Source organism: Rhinolophus sinicus, chromosome 15 (genome assembly GCF_057876585.1).
Source record: "Rhinolophus sinicus isolate RSI-liver-muscle chromosome 15, RSI-T2T, whole genome shotgun sequence".
Classification (NCBI taxonomy): domain Eukaryota; kingdom Metazoa; phylum Chordata; class Mammalia; order Chiroptera; family Rhinolophidae; genus Rhinolophus; species Rhinolophus sinicus.
This window is the reverse complement of record NC_142515.1, coordinates 18952042-18973774: the sequence shown is the minus strand read 5'-3', so window position 1 is coordinate 18973774 and position 21733 is coordinate 18952042. Positions and strand designations below refer to the sequence as shown.

The following is a 21733-nucleotide window of genomic DNA, read 5'->3' as shown; positions in this document are numbered from 1 at the left end:
CAGTTGGTGTTCACGTTTAGGAGCCATCTTTGACTAAAACCTAAGGAATACCAAAATTAATCCTTTGGTAATGGATTAATGCAAATAAAACAGCCCCTCCCTGACACAGTGTATTGTACTGCTAGCAACGCATCAGCCTTCTGAAATACAATCAGCTAAATGCAGCCTCTGTACACATTTCCTACAGAGAAACTCAGAGATGTCACTAGTTTATCATTCTCCTGGCATTTTGTCTGAATTTATACCAGCTTAATAGAGTGCTCCATAAATGCTGTGGAGCCACAAAATGTCCTGATAGAGATAACCACAGATCAAGTATTAAAATATAAACACTGTGACAGGATGACAACTATTTATTCAGATTTAGATTTGCAGTGAATGGCACAGGGAGGGAGAAGGCGAGATCTGCGAAGGAACCCAGGCTGGGACACCGCCTTCCTCTTTTATGTTTTAGATGGAGTATTCTTGTTCCAACAGACTCTCTCCACAAGCAAAGACTACTGAAGCAAGTGGTCCTGTCTACTACAGATGGAAGAAACAAAGTGCCAGCAGGTATTAGTGGCAGGGTACCCTGATTTCCTCCTCTGCAGTCAAGGGTTTCCCCTTCACCTGTCAGTACAGTTAGGCTCTCAAGACACACATCACCAGGAACATCCTGGCTAATGCTGAAACTTGTATTCTTGAACAGAGCAGCTTAGCCTGAGGTCTCACCTGCCCATACAGGGTAAATGGGCTTGGAAAAATAAAAGGCAGCCTGACGGTATCATTTTGACCTCTCCCTAAGACTTAGAAGCATGCTTTCTTCCTTTCTTTTCTCCATACTGGCACACTGGTTTCCCAGAAACAAAGGTCGCTACTACAAATAACGAATAGGCAGACAAATACAAATTATGCTGAGTTTTTTGAACACCTAATGGCTCCGGACAATCAGCATGGCCAACATCCTTAAATTGATCAAATTCTGCATTGTGTCATCCTGACTCCTTGAGCCAGAAGCCTGGCTATTAGTTATATGAGAAGAGAGAGAAAGAGGGAGTGAGGGAAGGTGTGGGAGGGAGGGAGAGAGAGAAAGAGAGAGGAAGGAAAGCAAAGCAAGGAGTGGGTGTCTGACCCTCTGATCCAGAATGAAGGAATACATAAATCTCAGGCCGCTTGTGGGAGGTAAGAAAGCTTGTTGCACAAAGTCCTTGACAGAACACAAGGCTGAAAGTTTAAAACACAAAGCTGAGAAACAAACATCTCTCCAGACATCAAAATAACCAGGTCTAAAGTGGTCAGACAAACCATTCTGCTGCAGTGCTCCCCTCTACGTCCACACTTTCCCTTTTTCTAAAGTTAATGGTTTTGCTTCTTACACCATTGCTGCATTTCCTGTTTCCTTCTTATTTCTCCCCTTTTATGGCCCCTCCCACCTTTGTTTTAGTTGTTTCCTGAATACAGATGAGGGGATCTAGAAAGACACCAGTGAGTATGACCAGATCACCAGTCTGATCCCCAAACAGAAATCATAGTGCCAATGAGATACAGAGGGATGTAATTAACATGATCAAAGAGGTTTGGGATTGAGGTAAAGCAGGAGCTCACAATATATTTTAATAAGGTTTCTATTTATCTTTTTAAACTTTAGTGGTATCATACCCTATGTATTTTTAGCAACTTGTTAATTTTATTCAATAAGACATCTTGGAGACCGTTCCATGCCAGAACATGAATTAATTAGATACATCTCTAATTACTGTATTGAAATATATTAAATAAAAATACCCAATTTATCTAAATATTGCATATTGATTAACACAAAGCAAAAATGCCTATAAATGGAAAAATTGCTATTGGAAATGCACATTCAAAATTTATAATGGTGGCCACCACTAATAGGTTTTGGAATTGCAGGTGACAGTCAAAGGGATGATTGTCCTTATCAGTAATTTAAAAAAAACTTCATACAAGGCAGGTGTATTTATGCATTACTCTTAAATCTGTACTATTAATAAAAACAAGAATACTTATTTAGTCTGGAAAGGAAAGTTTAAGAGGAGACATAATCAATGTATGCAAATCACAAAGGGATAGAGAGAAGAGATGAGTGAAGTGTATGTGAAGCGAAGATCTGGAATTTTCTCAAATCTCAGGATACTGATAACTAAGAGTGCTACGAAGGCTAAAACTGTCAAAGAGTTGTGGCAATGAAAAACAACGCTAAGGACACCAGGAGGTGTGTGTTTGTGTTGCTCTTAAATTGAGACTGAGAGGAGGAAGGTGTGGTCGTCTTGCTTGAGAGTTCAGGGGCCAAATGAGTGGACAGAACCTCTCCACTTCCCCATTCTTTCTATTTCCTTTTAGGGCAATGAACTTCAGAGTAGAGGGTAGAGAAAATAGGAATGTAAAGGAATTGAAAACTGAGCGTTTTTCTGCTGGAGACAATCCGACCTGGAGAAATTATATTCCATAAGAGAATTCCAAGCACAGCAATCTCCACAAATTTGGAACACATCAAGCAAGGAGGAAAACAAAAAAAATAGCACATGCCCGATATATGACATTAGTTGGAAATTGTCGAACTGCAGTAGAGTACTTACATATTTACTTTAGAAAATATAGATAAAATACAAACTAAAATAGGAGCAAAAAAATCAGATTCTCATATTTTGTCCCTGCATCTCAATAAAGCATCTTATATGCGCCCTGGATGCCACTGCAGGTAACTCACCATGGAGAGTATTGATCCAGACAGGATTCCTGGGGTATCCTTAAAACTTAACACTCAACAGGGAAAATAGCAGAACATCAATCAAATTTTTTAGTGAGTAAATAAATGAATGAATTCAACAAATATTTACTGAACACCGACGATGTGCCAGTGGTCATCCTAGGAGCTGAGGGCTTAGCAGTGAATAAAATTGAGGAAAATCCTTGCCCCTCATGAAGCTTATATTTCAATACAGAATACAGGTGTGTATAAATATACAATACATCAGGTGGTAATGTTTCTTGAAAGTTGTGCAGGAAAAAAAATTTTTATAAACATAAATATGAAGTTTAAGGGGCTTTACCTCCATCAAGGAAACCACTGTCATTGTCATATGGTGTTAACCAATGGATGGTATATATATTTGAAGTGAGGGATAAATGTCATATACGCCCTGCGAGGCTATGCCCTTGTTGATGTCCTGCTCATCAACTATCAACAACTTGGATAACGATACATATTGTGGGTCTAGAAAATTCACACATGACACAAAAATTAGGGGAAAAAATAATGGCAAAGTAAGAGAAAGACTTTGAGTACGTGCTAGCTCTGAAAGCCATCTACCTGCCTAAGGGCATGCAGCTAACAAATGATACAATCAGATTGAAAGCTCGGCGTTTTAATTTCTCTCCATGTACCATCTGTAGAAAGGATGATGAGGAGGAGGAAGATGATGATGATAACATTGCTGTGAGAAGTAAAGGTCAACGGTATGAATTAAGGGATCCCTTAGAGATAAAAGGTCTGCTACAGATTAACCAGCACAAACCCCTCATGTCACAGTTAAGGAAACCAAATCTTCAGGAGAGCAAGTGCCTTATCCAAGGTCACACCACTCAGATAGTGTCAAGTTTGGAGCTACTAACCCAGGATCTTGACTCACGCCAGTGACCCTCCTTATGAAAAAAAAACAAAAATCCCTTTTCTTTTTACCGCCTTGTGTCTCAAGAAAGATAGTGTTAACTTAGAAGGCAATGTGTGTGTGTGTGTGTGTGTGTGTGTGTGTGTGTGTGTTACACTAAGAAGATAAGTATAAATAATGGGGAAACTTCAGGCATTTTGACTTCCTGCAAGGATTATGTGTTGTTATGGTCTGAATATTTGTGTCTCTCCAAAATTTGTATGTTGAAACTTAACCTCCAAGGTGATGGTATTATTAGGTAGTGGGGCTTGTGGGAGATGGAACCCTGACGGATGAGGCCAGTGACCTTACAAAGGGAAGCCAGAGAGATCCCTCACCCCTTCTGCCATGTGAGGACACACTGAGAAGGTAGCTGTCTAAGACTCAGAAAAGAGCCTGCATCGGGACTCTACCATGCTGGCACACTGATCTCAGGCTCTCAGCCTCCAGAACTGTGCGACAGAAACTTCTGTTGTTCACATGCCCCCCAATCTGTGGTATTTTCTCATAGCAGCCCAAACGGACTAAGATGTATGTTGGCAATTAGGGTAGCATGGTCGAGGCAGATCTGAGAGTTCCCTGTCCTAGTGATTGGAAACAGACCAGATATTTAGTTGAGATCCTCAAATATCAGGGCTCATAAATCTGAAGGTGGCTTTTCTGTAACTACTTGCAAATGCCCAATAAATTCTGTTCCTTCTCAGTCACACAGTGTTAGTCTCCACACTGGATGGCCAGGGCCCTTGCCATCACATAAGGCTGGTTTAGCCATCCTTGGTCTGCTAGACCAAGGATGGCTCCCCAATACTTTTTCAGCCTCTTGTGACACAAAAACATGTTCTTGCTTTATGGCTGGGCATTAAATACCCTCTGAGGCTGTTGCCCACCTACTCCTCAATGGAGAAGGGCAAGTGATCCAGTCAGTAAAGCTAGGATGGGAGCAAGGATTGAATCAGGTTAGATATAGAAGGAAATTAAACTCATCTTCAAAACAGAGAGAGAAATTCCTGGAGCGTCAAACGGCAGCTATCCCTCTTAGTATTTTGCTTCTTTACAAAGAATTTCTGCAGTTCTGAGCACAGGTTTGAAGGGATTTGAATGGGCAAACATAGATGATATTCTGTGAAAACACTTTGAAGACTCTGCCAATTTGCCTTTGAACTCTTATTTACTGAGTGGCCAAGAAAACAAACGTGATGGTGAAAAACGAAAAATACACCTTTTAATTCATCTTTAAAAAAAAAATAGTATTCCACTATGTATGCAAATTGCTATAGTTGAAATCATCTCAGTATCATAGAAAGAGAAGAGAGGAGAGAGGGGAGGGAAGGGGAGATTAGAAAGGAGGGTAAACAGAGGAGGGGAGAGGAGAGGGCAGGCTGAAGAGGGAGTGAACGAGAAGGTGGGAAAAGAAAGAGGAAAAAAGAGAGGAAGATGAAAGGGTCCTAGACATGATGAGGATGACAAAAGCGAGAGGGGAAAAAGTAGGAGGAAGGGGGGAGGGTAGAAGAAATTCCACTCTCTGTGGCTTTTCTGCAGTGGTCACAATACCTTCCTATAGGTTGTACCCCTCCAATCCCACCCCCATTGGGAAATACGTTTGACTGCTTTATTATTATTAAAATTGGTATAATTGATTTAAATAACACTGCTTTTTAAAATCTAATAGTAAAAGCAACATGTGTTCATTTAAAATATAATGGATAGTGTACCAGAGTATAAAAAGAAAAAAAAAAATAACACATTCACACAACACTTCCATCTAGAAATAAGCACCTTTAACCTTTTGTTGTTGATCTTTACTACTTGTTTCTAAGTTTGTATCGGCATTCCTTTTTTTAAACAACTTTTGCATCATATTATTAACATTAACACTGCACAACATAATGTTGGGATGCACTGTTTTGCCAGCTGTGCAGTGTTCTATAATTTATTTAACTAATATTCTGATCATAGGGGATTGGTATTGTCTATACATGATAGTGAGCTGATTACATTTGCAGGTAAATATTTGCATGTCTCCCTGAACTCTTCGTTTTTTCAATAGAAAAAAAAAAAAAATATATATATATATATATATATATTAAAAGAGGGAATTTCACTGGATCAGAGAGACTGGGTATTTGTTTAACACTCCCGATATATTGCCCAACGGTCTTGCAGAAGCCATGTTTATACAAATTACACTCCTAGGAACAGCATATAAGTGTGTCTATTTCCCAAGCCCTCACCAAGGCTAAGTATTATCTTCTCAAAAATTCTTCCATTTGATTGATTAATAAAAGGCATGTCCATTTTGTTTCAATTTTTACCTTCTACTTGTGAAATTAAACATTTTTAAGTTAATTGCCATTTTGTTTTCTTTTATAAGTTGCCATTTTAGTCATTGGCCCTTATAACTGCAGGGATGTTACCATTGAAGTCTTTCATTTATAAGAATGCTTAGCTGTTTAGCATTTACCCGTTTCCTGTGCTGTATTTTTCAATTAGTCAATTTGGAGCCTGCATTCTTTGTTTTGGGAATTAAAATCACTCTTAAACAAGAGTAGTCAGTATGCTTCGTAGAGTTTGTTTTGATTTGGGGGAGTGGAAGCCTTGCATTTGTTTGTTTGTTTGTTTGTTTTTGGCTGGGACAGAGGAAAGATGGGGAAAGAGATGTGTGTGTGTGTGTGTGTGTGTGTGTGTGTGTGTGTGTGTGTGAGAGAGAGAGAGAGAGAGAGAGAGAGAGAGAGAGAGAGAGCATGTTCAATGGTGAGCATACCCATATTATCCTTTTTATGGTCAGGGTGCTGTGAGATGCCCAACTGAACAAAGAGAGGTGAGCCCAGAATCACTGGGGGGAATCCCCACCTTCGTGGCCAATAAAGGGAACGCCTCAATGGGAAAAGACATTTTGTAATGAGGTTTTCATCCCAGGTCAGACCCTAAAATGTTCCTTTAAAAAGAACTTTATTAGGAAGAGAGGTCTTGCCCTTAATTAGCAGGTGGCATCTTAATGGCACATTAGTGTCTAACAGGGATTATTTGGCCACCTACTCTAAGCAAGGACAGAGAGATATCTGCAACAAAGAAGAAACAACAAAACATAATTCAGAATTGGACTTATTCACCATCATTTCCAGTCATCTTATTGGTTGAGCAACTAAACAATGATACAAATAGGTAAACAGCCAAGAACGGGCGATTATTCTTTACAGAAGAATTCCAATGAATACATATCTAAAAAAGGATCGAAATAGAAAATTTCCATTAGAACACCACAGTAATAATTGCTGCAGGCAAGATCAACTCATGAATACTAAAATTTGTGGGTAAAATGCATAGCCTCAAAGTATCGCTCCCAAAATATTAATTATTGTGGTAATTTTAACATAGTCACACAATTTTTGATACTCCTCCTGCTGGGAGTCTAAGCTTAATTCTCCTTGCCTTGAATGTGAGATGGACTTGGTGACTCATTTCTAACAAATAGAGTATGAAACAGGGAAAACACCTAAACGTGTAAAAAGAACTGCAGAACTGTCATTTGCTGGATGGAGCATTTGAGATCTTGCTTCCTAGTATGTCCTTAGTTTGGCTCAAATGAACTCTTACAAAAATTCAAAAAAAAAAGGAAAAAAAGAAATGGGGAAAATAGTGATGTTGCGATGGATACACCTGCAGACACCACCTTGATCAAGGTGAACGTCATCAGTAATAAGACTATTGATATCTTGTTCTCCTAGATAAGATGTCATGAGAGAGGTACGTCATTTTTTTGGTGATATACTTCCCAACAATCTATAACCCTGTAATCAGAAGAAAATATCAGCCTAACCCAAATTGAGGGATACTCTATAAATGCCTGACTACTACACTTCAAAATTGTGTAATTCATCAAAGGCAAGGAAAGACTGAGGAACTGCCACAGATTTGAGGACAATGAAAAGGACATTAGTAGAAAACCTGGGGAAATCCAAATAAAATCTCCAGTGTAGTTGATAGTATTTTACTGATGTTAATTTCTTAGTTGTGGATATTGCTCCATGATTATATAAGATGTTAACATTGAGAAAGTTGAGTGAAGAGCATATGAGAAATTTGTCTTATCTTTGCAATTCTTCTGTATTCCTAAAATTATTTCAAAATAAAAAGTTGAGAGGAAAAAAACTGTACCCAAATCTCATAAGGATATACTCGATTACAGCAAAGCTACAATAAATAGGAAAATGATCTGTTTCTTCTAAATCATTGTTATCATATGAAATGAATTGGTTATGTTGTCATTTTGTCTTGCAAAGCAGGTAAACTACTCTAGCATTTCAGGCTGTCATAAGTTTGTGATTCACAGGTTTCAGCAACCACAAAAATCAAGTTACATTATTTTTCAAAAAATGATAATATTGGGAAAATGGCTCTTATTATTGAAATGGTCTTACTATTTGTTTAGAAGTAGAACAGGTCCGACCCTAAAATCTTCCTTTAAAAAGAAAAATATGGACAGCCAGCGTTTTTATTTATTCTAGGGCTGCCCTGGTTACTATGGGAAGAGCCTGATTTCCGCTCACATTATAAACATGTTGGGCATAGGAGTTGTTGAAATGTGAGTTCAAAAGTGAGGTTTGGGCCTGATATGGCTGTGTGCTATGTCTGCCTTCGCTTCCTCCTCTTAGGCATTATGTTTTCCCTAGCCACTGAATTACTGGGGAAGGCTAACTGCTCATGGAGAGGCTCATGGAAAAGCTAGTTTGTTCTGGTAGGTGATGCAGAAGCGGTCCCAGGCACATGAATATTCTAACAAGTTTCATCTTGTCACAATAGAGTCATAAAGTTGCTCTGTTCAACATATGATGATGACTTTGTAATTCGATTACTGGTAGTGTTTGTCTTTTGGGATTTATCTGCCTTAAACTTCAACACTCATGTAAATCCCTTTACCATAAATAAATCTGATAAATACTGCAAGCAGGTTCTGTCCCCCACCCCAGGGCACACCTTGCCATGCCTGTGAGAACCTTGACAGCTTTCCTTAAATTATGGAATTGCTCTGTTTAGAGGTGTTGGTGTTTTAAGTGCCAGAGCCAACAATAAAAACAGTAGGACAGGTCCATTTTCTCTGGTCATTCTCTTTAAAGAAAGATAGATCCTGGTAGATCAGATAGACAAAGTTCCAATCTCAATCCAAAGACTATTTTCAGCTGTTCATTTGCTGTGTTCAGCCAAACTAGAATTTTGCAGGAGGGATTCTTGCAAGTCATAAGTCACCATATGCAATGGCTTCTAAGTTCTCTAAGAATCCTGAGATTCTGAGGCACAAGCACACTGGGGCAGTCATCTGCAGGGGTTCACTTATCTTACAGTTGGTTTTAGGATCTTCCTCAGCTTGCTGTGCCTTTCATTCCTACCCCATCCAAATGAGCCAGTTTCTGGGTCTTCTCTACCCTTCTGTCTAGAATTTACCGTCTCATATCTTATTAGTTATCTACTAAGGTGACCCTATCCAACGACTTGAAAAACAAATATCTGTGGTTGTCTCATCCCCCATATCCATTCCTCACTTTTCACACATCCAACAAATAAATATTTATTGTGCACCCATTTAATCAATTCCAAAATGCTCGTCTTTATTGTTTTTTTAATTTTAATGTCTCTGAAATCAGTAGGTATCTCACAACCGTTGAAATGGTAGTTTAATTGTCAGAATTTTTTTCTTTTTTTGGTCAAATACATAAAACAAGGGTGCATCTTCAATGAAATTTTAGATTTGATGATCTATGGGATGAGACAGGTAGGCACGGTTCTATGCACTTGTCTAGCATAACTCTTTCATCATTCCCCACCCACACTCCCACATCTTTGTCCTATCAAAAAACAAGTCCTTTTCCTTAGGAACCATTTTCTAGATACGTCCTCTTAATGATAATTTAATATGAATATATTTGTGTGCGTGTGTGTGTGTCCATATTTTCCTTTCTTTTTTCTCTCTCCCATTCTTCTATGTTTCAGCATAAGACTTAGTAGTTGTTGACCTTACATCTCAGTATTTTGGTTACAGAATATAGAAGGGGGAAGTATGACTCACCTACAAGAGAAATACCACCCAAAGACAGATAATGTGACATACGAATTTTTTTTCTCATGTTTTGGGGAAGATTTATATCAGGTTTTAAGTTGTATGGAGAAAATATGATCACGCTAGATAGAAGCATACGTTTGTTTTTGTTTTTATTTGGAAGTTACATATGGTTTAAAAAGATGTACACAGGTGCCAAGTTTTCAAGGTGTAGACTGTGATGCTTTAGTGCTGGATCAACTTAGCTAACCTACAAATGTATTTCCCAGAGTCTCTATATGATTTCAAGTTAGCAGAAAACCAGGAGGAAATGTGTGTGAGATTTGAAAGCTAGAAGAAATAGGAGCCATTTCACTCTGAAGGTCCTTCTGTTTAGAGGTAATGAGAGGTAGTGCCCAACTGCCATTAGTTTCTAATTTGCTCTTCCCTCTGAATTCCATGCCCAGCTTTTCCTCCAGACTGCAAGCTTTGTGACCTCCGGCCCCAAGCCAGATGCTTGTCTGCAAATTCACAGAGGGGCAGCTATGCAGGGGCAACATCCTTCCATATACTTCTGTAGGGGTCCCCTTTGCAGCCCACCTTTGCAGCTGCAAGGCCCTCAAGGGCATGTTTCCTTTAACTTCTCAGCTAAGAGTTAGCTCTGAAAATTATTCAACTGATGCAAATTAAATGAATTGGTGAACAAGCATTTTCAAATAATTGAGAAGCTACAAAATAAAACAGTGAGCTTAATTTCCATCCATTGTACCTGATTCTGGGGCAATGAAGCAAAAATCAATACATGTACACATTAAAAATTCCCACTGAAAGTATAAATTACTAAGTTGAAGATCAAAATGAGATTGCCATGTTTCAGAAACGTATTAATACCCAACACTTCCCTATTCTTTTAAATAATAGTTCATATTTATCATGCCTTATATATGCTTAGAGTTTAACCTGAATTCTCATTTTAATCCGGATAACAGGTATAGGAAGTAGACACTGCTATGATGACCATTACACAGATGAAGGCTGTAAAGAAGTTAATTAAATAGCTCATCGTCATGCTCCTGGAAAACAGAATTCTAACAAAGCCATTCTGACTCCAGCGCTCTCACTCTTAAATTCTTATCACCATCTCTTACTGAATAAAGGCAACATACAAAGGTGGCCAAGATTGAATGAGGAAGAGAAACCACACACAGAGACAATATACAAACCCAGAGGCTCTGGAACTTGAAGGCTAAGCAAGGTCTGTTCCCTGGTGGGTAAGCCAATTTCTTTTAACATTATTCTAAATTAGGAAGCTGTAATTATGAAGATTTTTTCCCCTATCTTTCACTCTCATTCACTGCCATTCCTTGCACTCTGCCATCATAAGATTTTCTTAGTGAAAATCTAGAGAAGTGACGGAACCTCAGTTGCTCAGAGACAGAGAAGCTGTCATCCATGAAGACAAGAAAACATCAAGATAAGGAAGACAGGAATCAATGCTGGCCATTACTGAGTGAAGGTCATGAGAAAAATGATGGGTTCACACTGGAGCAGGGGAAATTGAACTTAATCTGTAGGGGAAATCTGCTAATCATAGGAAGAGATTAAAAAGTGGAAGAAGGCACAAGAGGGCTGGAAATAACGCTCATGTGGAGATCATTAACAGAAAATACATACATACATACATACATACATACATACATACATACAACACCAGGCCTCTCAAGGATAATGACAATCCCCTACTACAGGTACCAGAAGTGTCCCAGTGCAGCTCTGGGGATGTCAGGATGCCGGATCTCAGGAATGGTTTACTGCCACTTCTCCCTGCCTCCTATGCAAACTACACACATGGTTCAGCTCAGAGGGTAGGAGACTCAGAACCAGAAGAAACTGTCAGGGAAGATGTGCTACAGTATAAGCGAAGGGAGAATAAGGTACATACTCCAAAGAAAGGGGGGGGAGGTCTGAGTTCTTCTCTTAAATCTCCTGTTCTGAAGTATGACAATATCAGCAGTCTAGGGCAGAACTCCCTGTGAGAGCAGTCTAGGATGCAGTCACTCCATCTTTACTTACATTCTTCTGCTTACATGGATCTCAATATTCTATAGGATGGGCCTGTTGAGTCAGTAAATAGCTTACTGCATAGGAAGTATTGCTTTTACTGATCTAGAATTCCCCACACCCCATTCAATATATATATCGATGGCTTAGAAGTCTCATGTTCCAGCCTGATATTGGAAGGAAAGACAGACAGATCATCTACTATGACTCCCTAATTTAACAACCAAGTCCTTTCAAGATGTGTTCCAATCTGTAAGTGTTTATGGGTTTATGTCTGTGCCTATACAAGCATGTGTGTATTCAATCAATCCCAGTACGTGTGTGTGTGCATACATACAAGTTACTGCCATTCCATTTACTATTGTACACAAGATAGATTAAAGACAGTTTTAGTACTTAAGGTACTTATCTTCTAACAAGAAATGGAAATGACGAAATAAAAAGATATGGAGAACAAACTATACTAAGTTACTTAATCATTACGATAACATATAATTTTTTATTCTCAAAATAAGCTTTAGAAGAGAGAAACACAGGCAGAAGTCGTTTCTTGGGATCATGTACTTAGTAAACACTGCAGCTGGGATTTGAACTTGGATGTGCTAACTCTAATCTGTGCTCTTTCTACCAATCACATATACAGACCTGCAATGCAATACGTGGTAGGACACATTGTATTTTATTTGTAACCTAATCACATTTAAATTCAAAGAAAGATGATTCTTGCCTAGACAAACAAGAAGAACCAAAGATGGCTCCATGGTAGAGGTAGGTCATAAAGGTCCAAATTTGTGACCCTAAACATAACGAAGATTCTCACACATTATCTTTATATTCAAAGACCAAAACTGTCCTGACACAGAGTAAGTGCTAAAAATTAATCATTGCTAAAACTATTCCTGGTAAGAGGGAAGGAGTGCTGAATCAGCGTCATGGTAGGAAGACTGTAAGAGGAATGGGCAGGTATAATTTCATGGGGGAAGAATTGATGGGACTTGAAAACCCAAAGATGTAAGAGGAGGTGAGTATGAGAAAAAAGTTGAATGAGACTCTAAGTGCTAAGGCTGGGATACAAGGGCTGTAGAAATATGGAAGCCTAGAAGCAACGCTGATTCTGAAGGGTGAGGTGATCCACTCCCAGCTCAACATAAAATTGAAAGCAAGTGATGGTGTTCATTTAGAAGTTCTTTACAGACAATATCCTGCTTTACAGCTTTGAATGAAGGATGAGGTAGAATATCTTCAAAAATCAATCATACTCTCTTCAGACTCTAGTACCACATTATCTAGTTATGTTGATAGACTAGAGTTTTACTTTTTTTTTTTTTCCTGGTAATATCATAAGATTCCATCCCATTTCCAGTTTGCAGAACCTGGGAAGTAAAAGTGCAGAGGATTCTCTTGTCATTGAATCCATTAAACCCATTTGTGAAAAAAGAAAAGAATTATAGTTCTCTCATGCCACATCTGCCAAGTCCCTTTGATGTGAGTGACTTAAAAGTCTTGAAGATGTCTTGTTGAATGGCTAACGTATCTGAAGGAGGCTGAGGAAGGGTCACTGTGACCTGGATGAATACAAAACAAGCTACCTATCAAACAACAACAACCATAAATAAATAAACAAAAAAGAAAAAAGAAACCTGAAATTGGCTTAGCAGCAATATTCAACAAGGATTGGAGGATGAGTGGTAGTGATATGAGTCCAAAAACAGAGAAACTACTTTAAGGCCCGGTGTGTTTTCGTACTGCAGCCCGCTGTGTTGGCATCGGTTCATGGATCTGCTTCTTACTCCTGAGATCAGGTGAGAGAACCCTGGCTAGGGACAATAGGCCAGGTCTTTAGACACATATGACTTTAATAACTGGATGTAGGGCCCGATGGATATGGTGTCAACAAGAAATATCTGCCAACAGAGCAGTTGTGGGTAAGAAGAGAGCTCTGTGGAGGGGGGTCCTTTGAGAAGCTTCAAGGAGAGCTGGCGCTCAAGTGCTGCTGCCCTGGTCCATAAAACAGTGGGGATCGCTGGAGAGGGAATAGCACGGTGCTTAAACAGCACAGGCTCTTTATCCAGACAAACCTGGGTTTAAATTCCATCACCATAACTTATTAGCGTGTGACATTAGGCAAACACATTTACCCTCTCTGGGATTTTGTTTTTATATTTATCTTCTTATTTATTTCTCATCTGAAAATGGGAATGAAAACACCTCCCAATAATGGACACCTATTGTTGATAACCTACCATTAACATTCTCTTTTTCTTTGGTAACAATTTCCCCTTTCCTGGGGGGAACACCATTCCCTATATCCTGTTCATATAGTTTATTGAAATTGATTGTACTCCCAGGTCTAAATGTGAGCATGTTACCTAATCAGGGCCCATAGGACTTAGTCCCAGGAGTTTTCCTGGAGCAACAAGAAGAAGGTGTTTCCTTTTCCACTAGCATGAGTCTGGCAAGACGTCAAGTGGTTAGAGGCCACCAGAAAGACAGAGTCCACCTGAGAGTGAAGCTGACATGTAGGACACTGGAGCTGAGCGATGGGGAGAGATCAGCGTGTGATGACTAACAAGCCTCTGCATCTGGATCAAGTTAGACCTTCTGACTTTCCAGACCCATGAGCCGTAATTGTTTCCTTAAAATAGGTTGCATTTTTCAATTATATCTTGAAAACAAGTTTTGATCAATGACTTATTTCACATTATTGATTTGAGGATTGCTTATAAATATGTATGCCAGAGCTTGGCACACAGGAAGTGATCAACAAATGGGACTTGCTGCCAAAGATGTGCAATGGCAAGTCATTCACAGAGGCAGCCTGGAACCACGGGGAAGAGTGAGAATGTGTACACATGCTCAAACATACTGAGGATGGAGTTGTAAGTATTTCTTTATCTTTCTGCTATATAATACAGCTGCCATATGCCCCCTGAGAGACGTCAGTGAAACAAGACTGGTATTCCAAAATAACAAAGGTTCATTGTTGGGCCAACTCTTAATGTTCCATGTGTGACTTAGTCACAGAAAATATGTAATCACCATTCAACTGTCCCTTTTTCCAGCCAGCCCCCTCTATGTCAGAAGAACATAATCAATAAGGTAAATCTGAACCTGTTATTAATTAAGTGAAACAGCCTTCAGATTCCCTTGTCTTTTCAATAGATAATAGAATGCTGAGTGGGTTACAATTGAAACTGTCTTCTATTGCTTTGCCCTAAACTTGAATCAGATCCCAACCAACCACATTCATCAACCTCTCAGAGCAAACTTGTTTTCTGTCAGGAGCTTCACTTATTCAAGACATTTGGGTACCACTGATGCTCCAATACCATATTCCCCTTCAACATCATGATCAACACGTAGTTTCTCACCTACTGAATTGTTAAACTAACAGTTATTACTGGGGGAAGTAGATGGGAAATAAGTGTTGAATTTAGGGCTGGTCTTTAATACTGCAAACAAGAGCTATGGACCCAGACAGACAAAGTTTGAAAACTTAGTTGTATTATTTATTATGTATTATGTTGGATGCATTACATAACTTTTTGTTTCATCAAAGTGAGGGTAAGAATCCCTACCTCACAAACTTGTTGTGAGGATCAAATGGCATGGGTTGTCATGTGCCTGGACCATTGTAGTTACTTAACAAATACAGTCCCTATTATGGAATTTCATCTTGCTGACACTCACTCAGTTCTCCCATCTGTATTTTTTTTTCCCTAATGAGAATCATTCACCCATTTTATGATAACAGAATCCTGTTTTTTTTTCCTTTTTAGGACTCATTTCTCCGACAACCTTGAACCATGCAGTTTGCTTGGGTCTCAACCCCTCTCCTGTTTCCGTTCTCAGGGTAGATATGTATCGGATCTACACAAGTAGCACATCATCTTATATAACCTTGATCTAAGCCAGGCCACTCAGATTCAATTCCTGGAAAGATAGACATAGAGGCAGACTGGTTTGATGAGGATTCTAAGCTGTTAGAATGTAAGGCTAAGCTGATGATGTCCGTTATTGCTACCTATTAGAGAAAGCCAACCTGAGAATGAAGCCAACACAGAGGGAAAACAAAACTAAAAAATGTAGAAAATCAGCCGCTATTAATATTATTACTATTAGTCAGTGGGCACTCAATGCATTTCTTAGGTACCAGGCATGTAACCAATTCACAAGAAACAGCTCATTTAATAAAGTAAGTATTATCCTTATTTTACAGAGAACAGAACTGAGACACACAGAAGTTAAGTAACTTCCCCACTATCCTTACTTAGTAAATGGCAAAGCTAGAACTCAGAGCTTGAACCTCCAGTCTGCACTGCCTCTAATAAACTGACCTGTGACAGAGTAAAGAGGAAGGCCACTGTATTAGTTAAATAAAATAAAAACACCCATTCTGTGAAGGGCAATATTGTGCTAAGATGTGTTTTATAACATGTCCCATACATGTAAATTGGTTTAGGAAGCAATCTGAACTCCTTGAGAGATACACATGCAGGTATCCCTTGAAGGGATACTTATATTTGTGTTATCTATAGCAGTACTAACAGCAACCACTGGGATAATATAAGAATAAGCTCTTATATTCCACAAATATTTCACAATTGCCATCGACTGCTTCCAGGGGTGGCATGGCTATTGCCACCCCAAATAAAGATATTTCTCAAGCATACCAGCTGATAAGGAAAATATATAAATTCATCTTTATTTTTCTCTATGGGAAATGCTATGCTATTACCCAAGGTCACTTAACAATTCAGTTTAGCACTAGAAAATTCCCTGCAGTCTTCAGTCCTTTCCACACCCCTACAGCCAGGCTCCAAGCAGAAATGATTAAAGGAGTCTTCTTTTATTATCATTACACCTGCTGAATAATCCTAGATAGCCCCCATAGTTCCTATATAATTTGAAGCAACTGGCTTCAAGCAGTGAGTCTAATAAATATCGCTTTGATTGACACCTTTCCAGCCAGCTTTGGAAAGTTGCACAAAGTCAGAAAATGCAGACCATGTGGACAGAGACCAAGAGATTTTCATTAACAGTCATGTGCACTGTGTACTTTACAAGGTCTCATGCCCTCTCTGGAAAAAACAACTGAGCTTAAAGAACCCAGGGGGACCATTTGCCAAGCCCAGCCGGAGAGATACACATGCAGGTACGGTTGCCAAAAGAGTTTCAGGTTTTCTCTACTCATCTGCCTGGATGGGCTAGATTTCCAGGGCTCACAGCCCCAGCCCAGAAAAGAAGGCCAAGAGGCAGAGACAACAGAGTCAAGTCCATCGATTTAGTAGAGCATAGACATTGGAGCCAGACTGCCTGCATTTGTATCCTGGCTCTGCCACTTTCTGGCTGTGTGACCTTGGCTAAATTACTTAACCTCTTCATGCCATAGGTTTCCCATCTGTTAATGATGATAATGCAAGGCTTACTTCATAAAATTGTTCTGAGGACTAAATAGCTTTGAATGCTTATCACGCGGTTAGGGTTTGAATGGGGAAGATGTGTCCCTCTGTTCCCAAAGGCAGAGAGAGGGGGTACTATTTATTTTACTTGACAGATTAATTAGAATTCATACACAATCATGTGTAAAGCTTTTATAAAGATAATATTACGACATTTGGTTAAAAGGGCTTTGCTAATCAGGCTTTCAGGTAGAAGACCCCCATTCAAAGATTAGATAAGAATGGATTGAAATCAGCACCAGCTGAAGCAATGATGGGGTTCATTTGGCTCATAATGCTGTATGTAAAGACTTTCAGTGAGCCAGAAAATGCTGTGTACCATGTGTCACCCCACATGGGAAACCTTCTTAGCTTAATTCTTTTCCCTTGGCCTTCTTTTGCATCCATGTTTTTCTTTGTTTCTATCGGTAGGGACTAACTTGGATCCAGTCCGCTGTGAATTTTAACTTTCTATCTTCTGTTGCTGGGTTCATGTAGAGATATTTTCAGTCATTTGGAAGCAGGACTCGAGGAAAAATTTGTTCCTCACACTTTCTCATTGGCAAAGCACCAACTCCATTTCCAGGCTAAATTAGGAGGGCCACATCCATTTATTTTAGTCCTTCATTTGTTCCTTCTCTGAGGCCTTTCTATGCAAATATAACACCAAGTGAAAAAGAGGATGAAAAAGAGAGACATGACCCCTTCTTCCAAAAAATGACTTTATAATTTATAGGCAAAACACATAGAGGTGGGAGGTCATGAATAAGGGACAAAATGAGTAAGCGAGGAAGAGAAGAAATGCTGATCACAGAAGGGAGATTCAGTGATAGCTAGAGCTGAATTCCTGGAGAAGAGACAGGCCAATCGGGACACAGAAAGACAGGCTCAAGCCATTCCTGAGCCAAAGCAGCGGTAGAAAGAGGTGATCAGCTTCCATGAAACAAAAACCTCCTGCAGTAATAAATGTCTTTTTATGATGGGGGTAAAAAAGAAGTAGCATTCCATACAGAAGTCTCTATTTGAGCCAGTTTGTTTGCAAATAGCTTGTTTCACTTTTTCAGGCAGTTTCACCAGCGTGTTAAGAGATTTCACGCACGCAGGTGCAGGTCTCAGGGCTTTCAAGTCCCAAGGGGATTTTGAGGCAGTCTTTGAAAATAAGAAATACAAAAAATGCATTCCACTTAGAAGTGTATATAAGTCCGAAGGATGATGAGAGGCAATGTGCTTTCAGGAGGAGTAAAGGGGAGACACTTTTTACTGTCCTGGTTGCAGGAAGCTCATTGGCTTCTAAAAGGTCATTGCGCACAATGATTATGAATGATGTTAACAAGGGATATTTAAACTCCTGTCTGGGCCAGTTCTTTATAGCACTGTTTATACCAGCAAAAGACTGAAAACAACTTAAGTGGATTTTCCATAGGCAGATTCGATAAATTAGGGTAAGGTAGAGTCACATCTTTTTGCAGGGGTTAGGTTGTAAATTCAAAAGGGACTGACAGGTAACGCTAAAATTACACTAGAATGTTCCATACTTTGTTCTTACTTTGCCAGGATCTAGGCTCTTGGAAAGTCAAAAGCCAAAAGGAATCCGTGTTAGATCCGTGATTTTTTTTTTTCCCAACTGGAATCAGCCATTCCCATGGAGGTAGTTTAGTCAGGAAGATGGGCTCAAGTGGTTAAAAAACAAAATGTTATTACTTTCTTTGCCTCCTTTTTTCTTTTGCTGGTCTCTTCTCTTCCCTCCCATCCTCCCCCCCCATCCCCTCCCCTTCCCTCCCCCTCTTCCTCTCTCTCTCTCTTTCTGTCTCTCACCGCCATATTTTTCTTTACCCCCACACACTTCCCACCAACGTATATAGTTTATTTTTGTACATTAAATAAGCCTAAGAGTCACCTCTAATCTATATCCTTAGAGAAAAATGATATATAACCATTTAAAAAAATCGATGACATGTATTAACTACATCCCCTCAAAAACAAAACAAAACAAAACAAACATGAACACCAAGAACAGTGTGCATAAGTTAACATTTATGTAAATGAAAATTTATGGACTGAATGTTTGTGTCCCCCTCCAATTCATATGTTGAAGCCCTAACCCCCAAAGTGATAGTACCTGGAGATGGGGTCTTTAGGAGGTACTGAGGTTCAGATGAGGCCATGAGAATGGACCCCCAGGATAGGATAAGTGTCTGCATAAGAAAAGGAATGGACCAGAGATCGCTCTCTTTTCACCACGTGCTGGATGCTGTGATTACTTGGGAACTGTCACCCTTTTTCTCCTTCTTCCTTTTGTAATGGGAATATCTATCTTCTGCCTATCCCACTATTGTATTTTGGATGCTCATAATTTATCTGGTTTCACAAGTTCACTGATGAGAGGAATTTTGCCTCAAGAAGAATCACACCATGGGTCTCATCCATATCTGAATGAAAGGATATTTAGATGAGATGTTGGACTTTAGACTTTAATACTGATGCTGGAGTAAGTAAAAAATTTTGGGGTTGTTGGAGTGGAATGAATGTATTGTGCATGTGAGAAAGATATGAATTTGGAGGGGCAAAGGGTGGGAATGCCACGGACTGATTTATGCCTCTGATTCATATGTTGAAACCCTAATCCCTGATGTGATGGTATGAGGAAGTGGGGCCTTTGGGAGGTGATTAGGTTCAGATGATGTCATGAGTGTGAGGCCCCTATGATAGGATTAGTGCCTTTATAAAAAGAGGAAGAGGCACCAAAGCTCTCTGTCTCTCTTTCCACCATGTGAGGACACAGCAAGAAAGCAGCCCTTTGCAATTCCTTCCCCAGGAACTGGATCTGCCAGCACCTGGATCCTGGACGCCCCAGCCTTTGGAACTGTGAGAAATAAATGTGTTCTTTAAGCTACACAGTCTATGGTATTTTTGCTGTAGCAGTTTAAACTGACTAAGAATATATTTGATAATTCATAGAACATTTCTAGAAGGAGAAGTGAAAATCTAAAAATATTGGTGGAGAAATATGATGAGAAGAAGGTCCAGAAAACTTGAACTCGGGAGTGGGAGGAAGATCTACTTTTAGACTAAATAAGATCTACTTATTTACACTGAAAACCTTTATTTGAACATGCAATATATGTGTATAAATGCTTTTAAGTAATAAAAATAACTATTTTTTTTTAAATGTCTGTCTCGCAAGTGTCATCAAACTATAACAAAACAACAGTTACAAAGCCCCTGCTGTTCACTAATCTCAGTGTTCTATTTTGGGTTTATTAAGAAATTTGTGGCACAGCTTTAACATTTCCTTAAAACATTCCCTTCACATTCCCTTAAAATGCCACATCCTGCCTTAGGGGGATACGGGCATATCCCTCTAAGAACAGACCTCATGTGAGAGCCCTGGCTGAGAAGAAGTTTCCAGTGCTCATTTACCAGGTGATATCATACGAAGCTGCAAAATAAAGTAAGACTTACCAGTAGAACCTGTTTGGCACAACCCCTTCCTGGATAAGCTGCCACCTTCTCCCAAATTCAGCAGAGCTGTATAACTGTAGAGAAAAGAAATCACTTAGCACCATGATCCTATGGTACACACTGGACGTACAAACATCAGTTCACCAAACCAGTCCTACTGCTCATAGTACCTGCCAGTTATTGAGGACCTACCACATGCAGGTGAGTGCTGCACACATCATCTCTACTCCTCATGTACATTCTGTGAGGTGGATATTCATAGCCCCACTTTACAGCTGAGGAAACTGAGACTCAGGAAGATTAAGTAATTTGTTGGGAATCACATGCCCACTAAATATTAGAATGAACCGGGATTCATGTCCCATTCTGCCTGGTGACAAAGTCAGCTGTGTCACTTGACCTAGCATATGCAGATCATTGTGACACAAAGAAGTGCAAAGTCTAGACCCGGCTCTCAAAGAGTGGATAATATAACCTGACTCTGAAATAATGAGAAATGCATGAAGCAACCAGTGATAAAAGAATGCAGAGGAAGGATACACAGCAGTCAATCAAGGATGCTTCACAGATGGTGTGGAGACTCAGTTGGGATCTAAAGGAACAACAGCATTCAAAGTGACAAAATGGGACAAGCATTACTCACAAAGGGAACAGCACAGGCAAAAGTGGTGAGATAGGCAGGGATAGGATATGAATAAGTCTGGCTTATCTAATAAGTTTAGATGCAAATGGGCAACTTAGAAGAGGCTTTGGGGCAGCTAGATGGCTCAGTTGGTTAGAGTACAAGCTCTGAACACCAGGGCTGCCGGTTCAATTCTCGCATAGGATGGTGGGCTGCGCCCTCTGCAACTAAAGATTGAAAATGGCGACTGGTCTTGGACCTGAGCTGCGCCCTCCATAACTAGACTGAAGGATATCGATTTGGAGCTGATGGGCCCTGGGGAAACACACTGTTCCCCAATAAAAAATTTTATAAAAAGAAAAATCTTTGAATGGCAAGTTAGGGAGACTGGAATTCATCTTGCAGGTAACAGGAGCCAGTTAGTCTTTTTAACAGTAACCAGAGGAACTTCAGGCTGTAGCAGCAG

General features: G+C 39.6%; 1 protein-coding gene across 7 annotated transcripts in view; it reads right to left on the bottom strand.

Annotated features, from left to right (window-relative positions):
• The window catches only part of SORCS1 (sortilin related VPS10 domain containing receptor 1), a 458014-nt gene that overhangs the window by 133467 nt on the left and 302814 nt on the right, over positions 1-21733 (bottom strand). For all 7 annotated transcript variants that reach the window (XM_019725092.3, XM_019725090.3, XM_019725087.3 and 4 more), the window contains exon 5: positions 20646-20719. In XM_019725092.3, coding sequence (XP_019580651.3) covers positions 20646-20719 — 74 coding nt within the window. The remainder of the gene's footprint in view (positions 1-20645; positions 20720-21733) is intronic.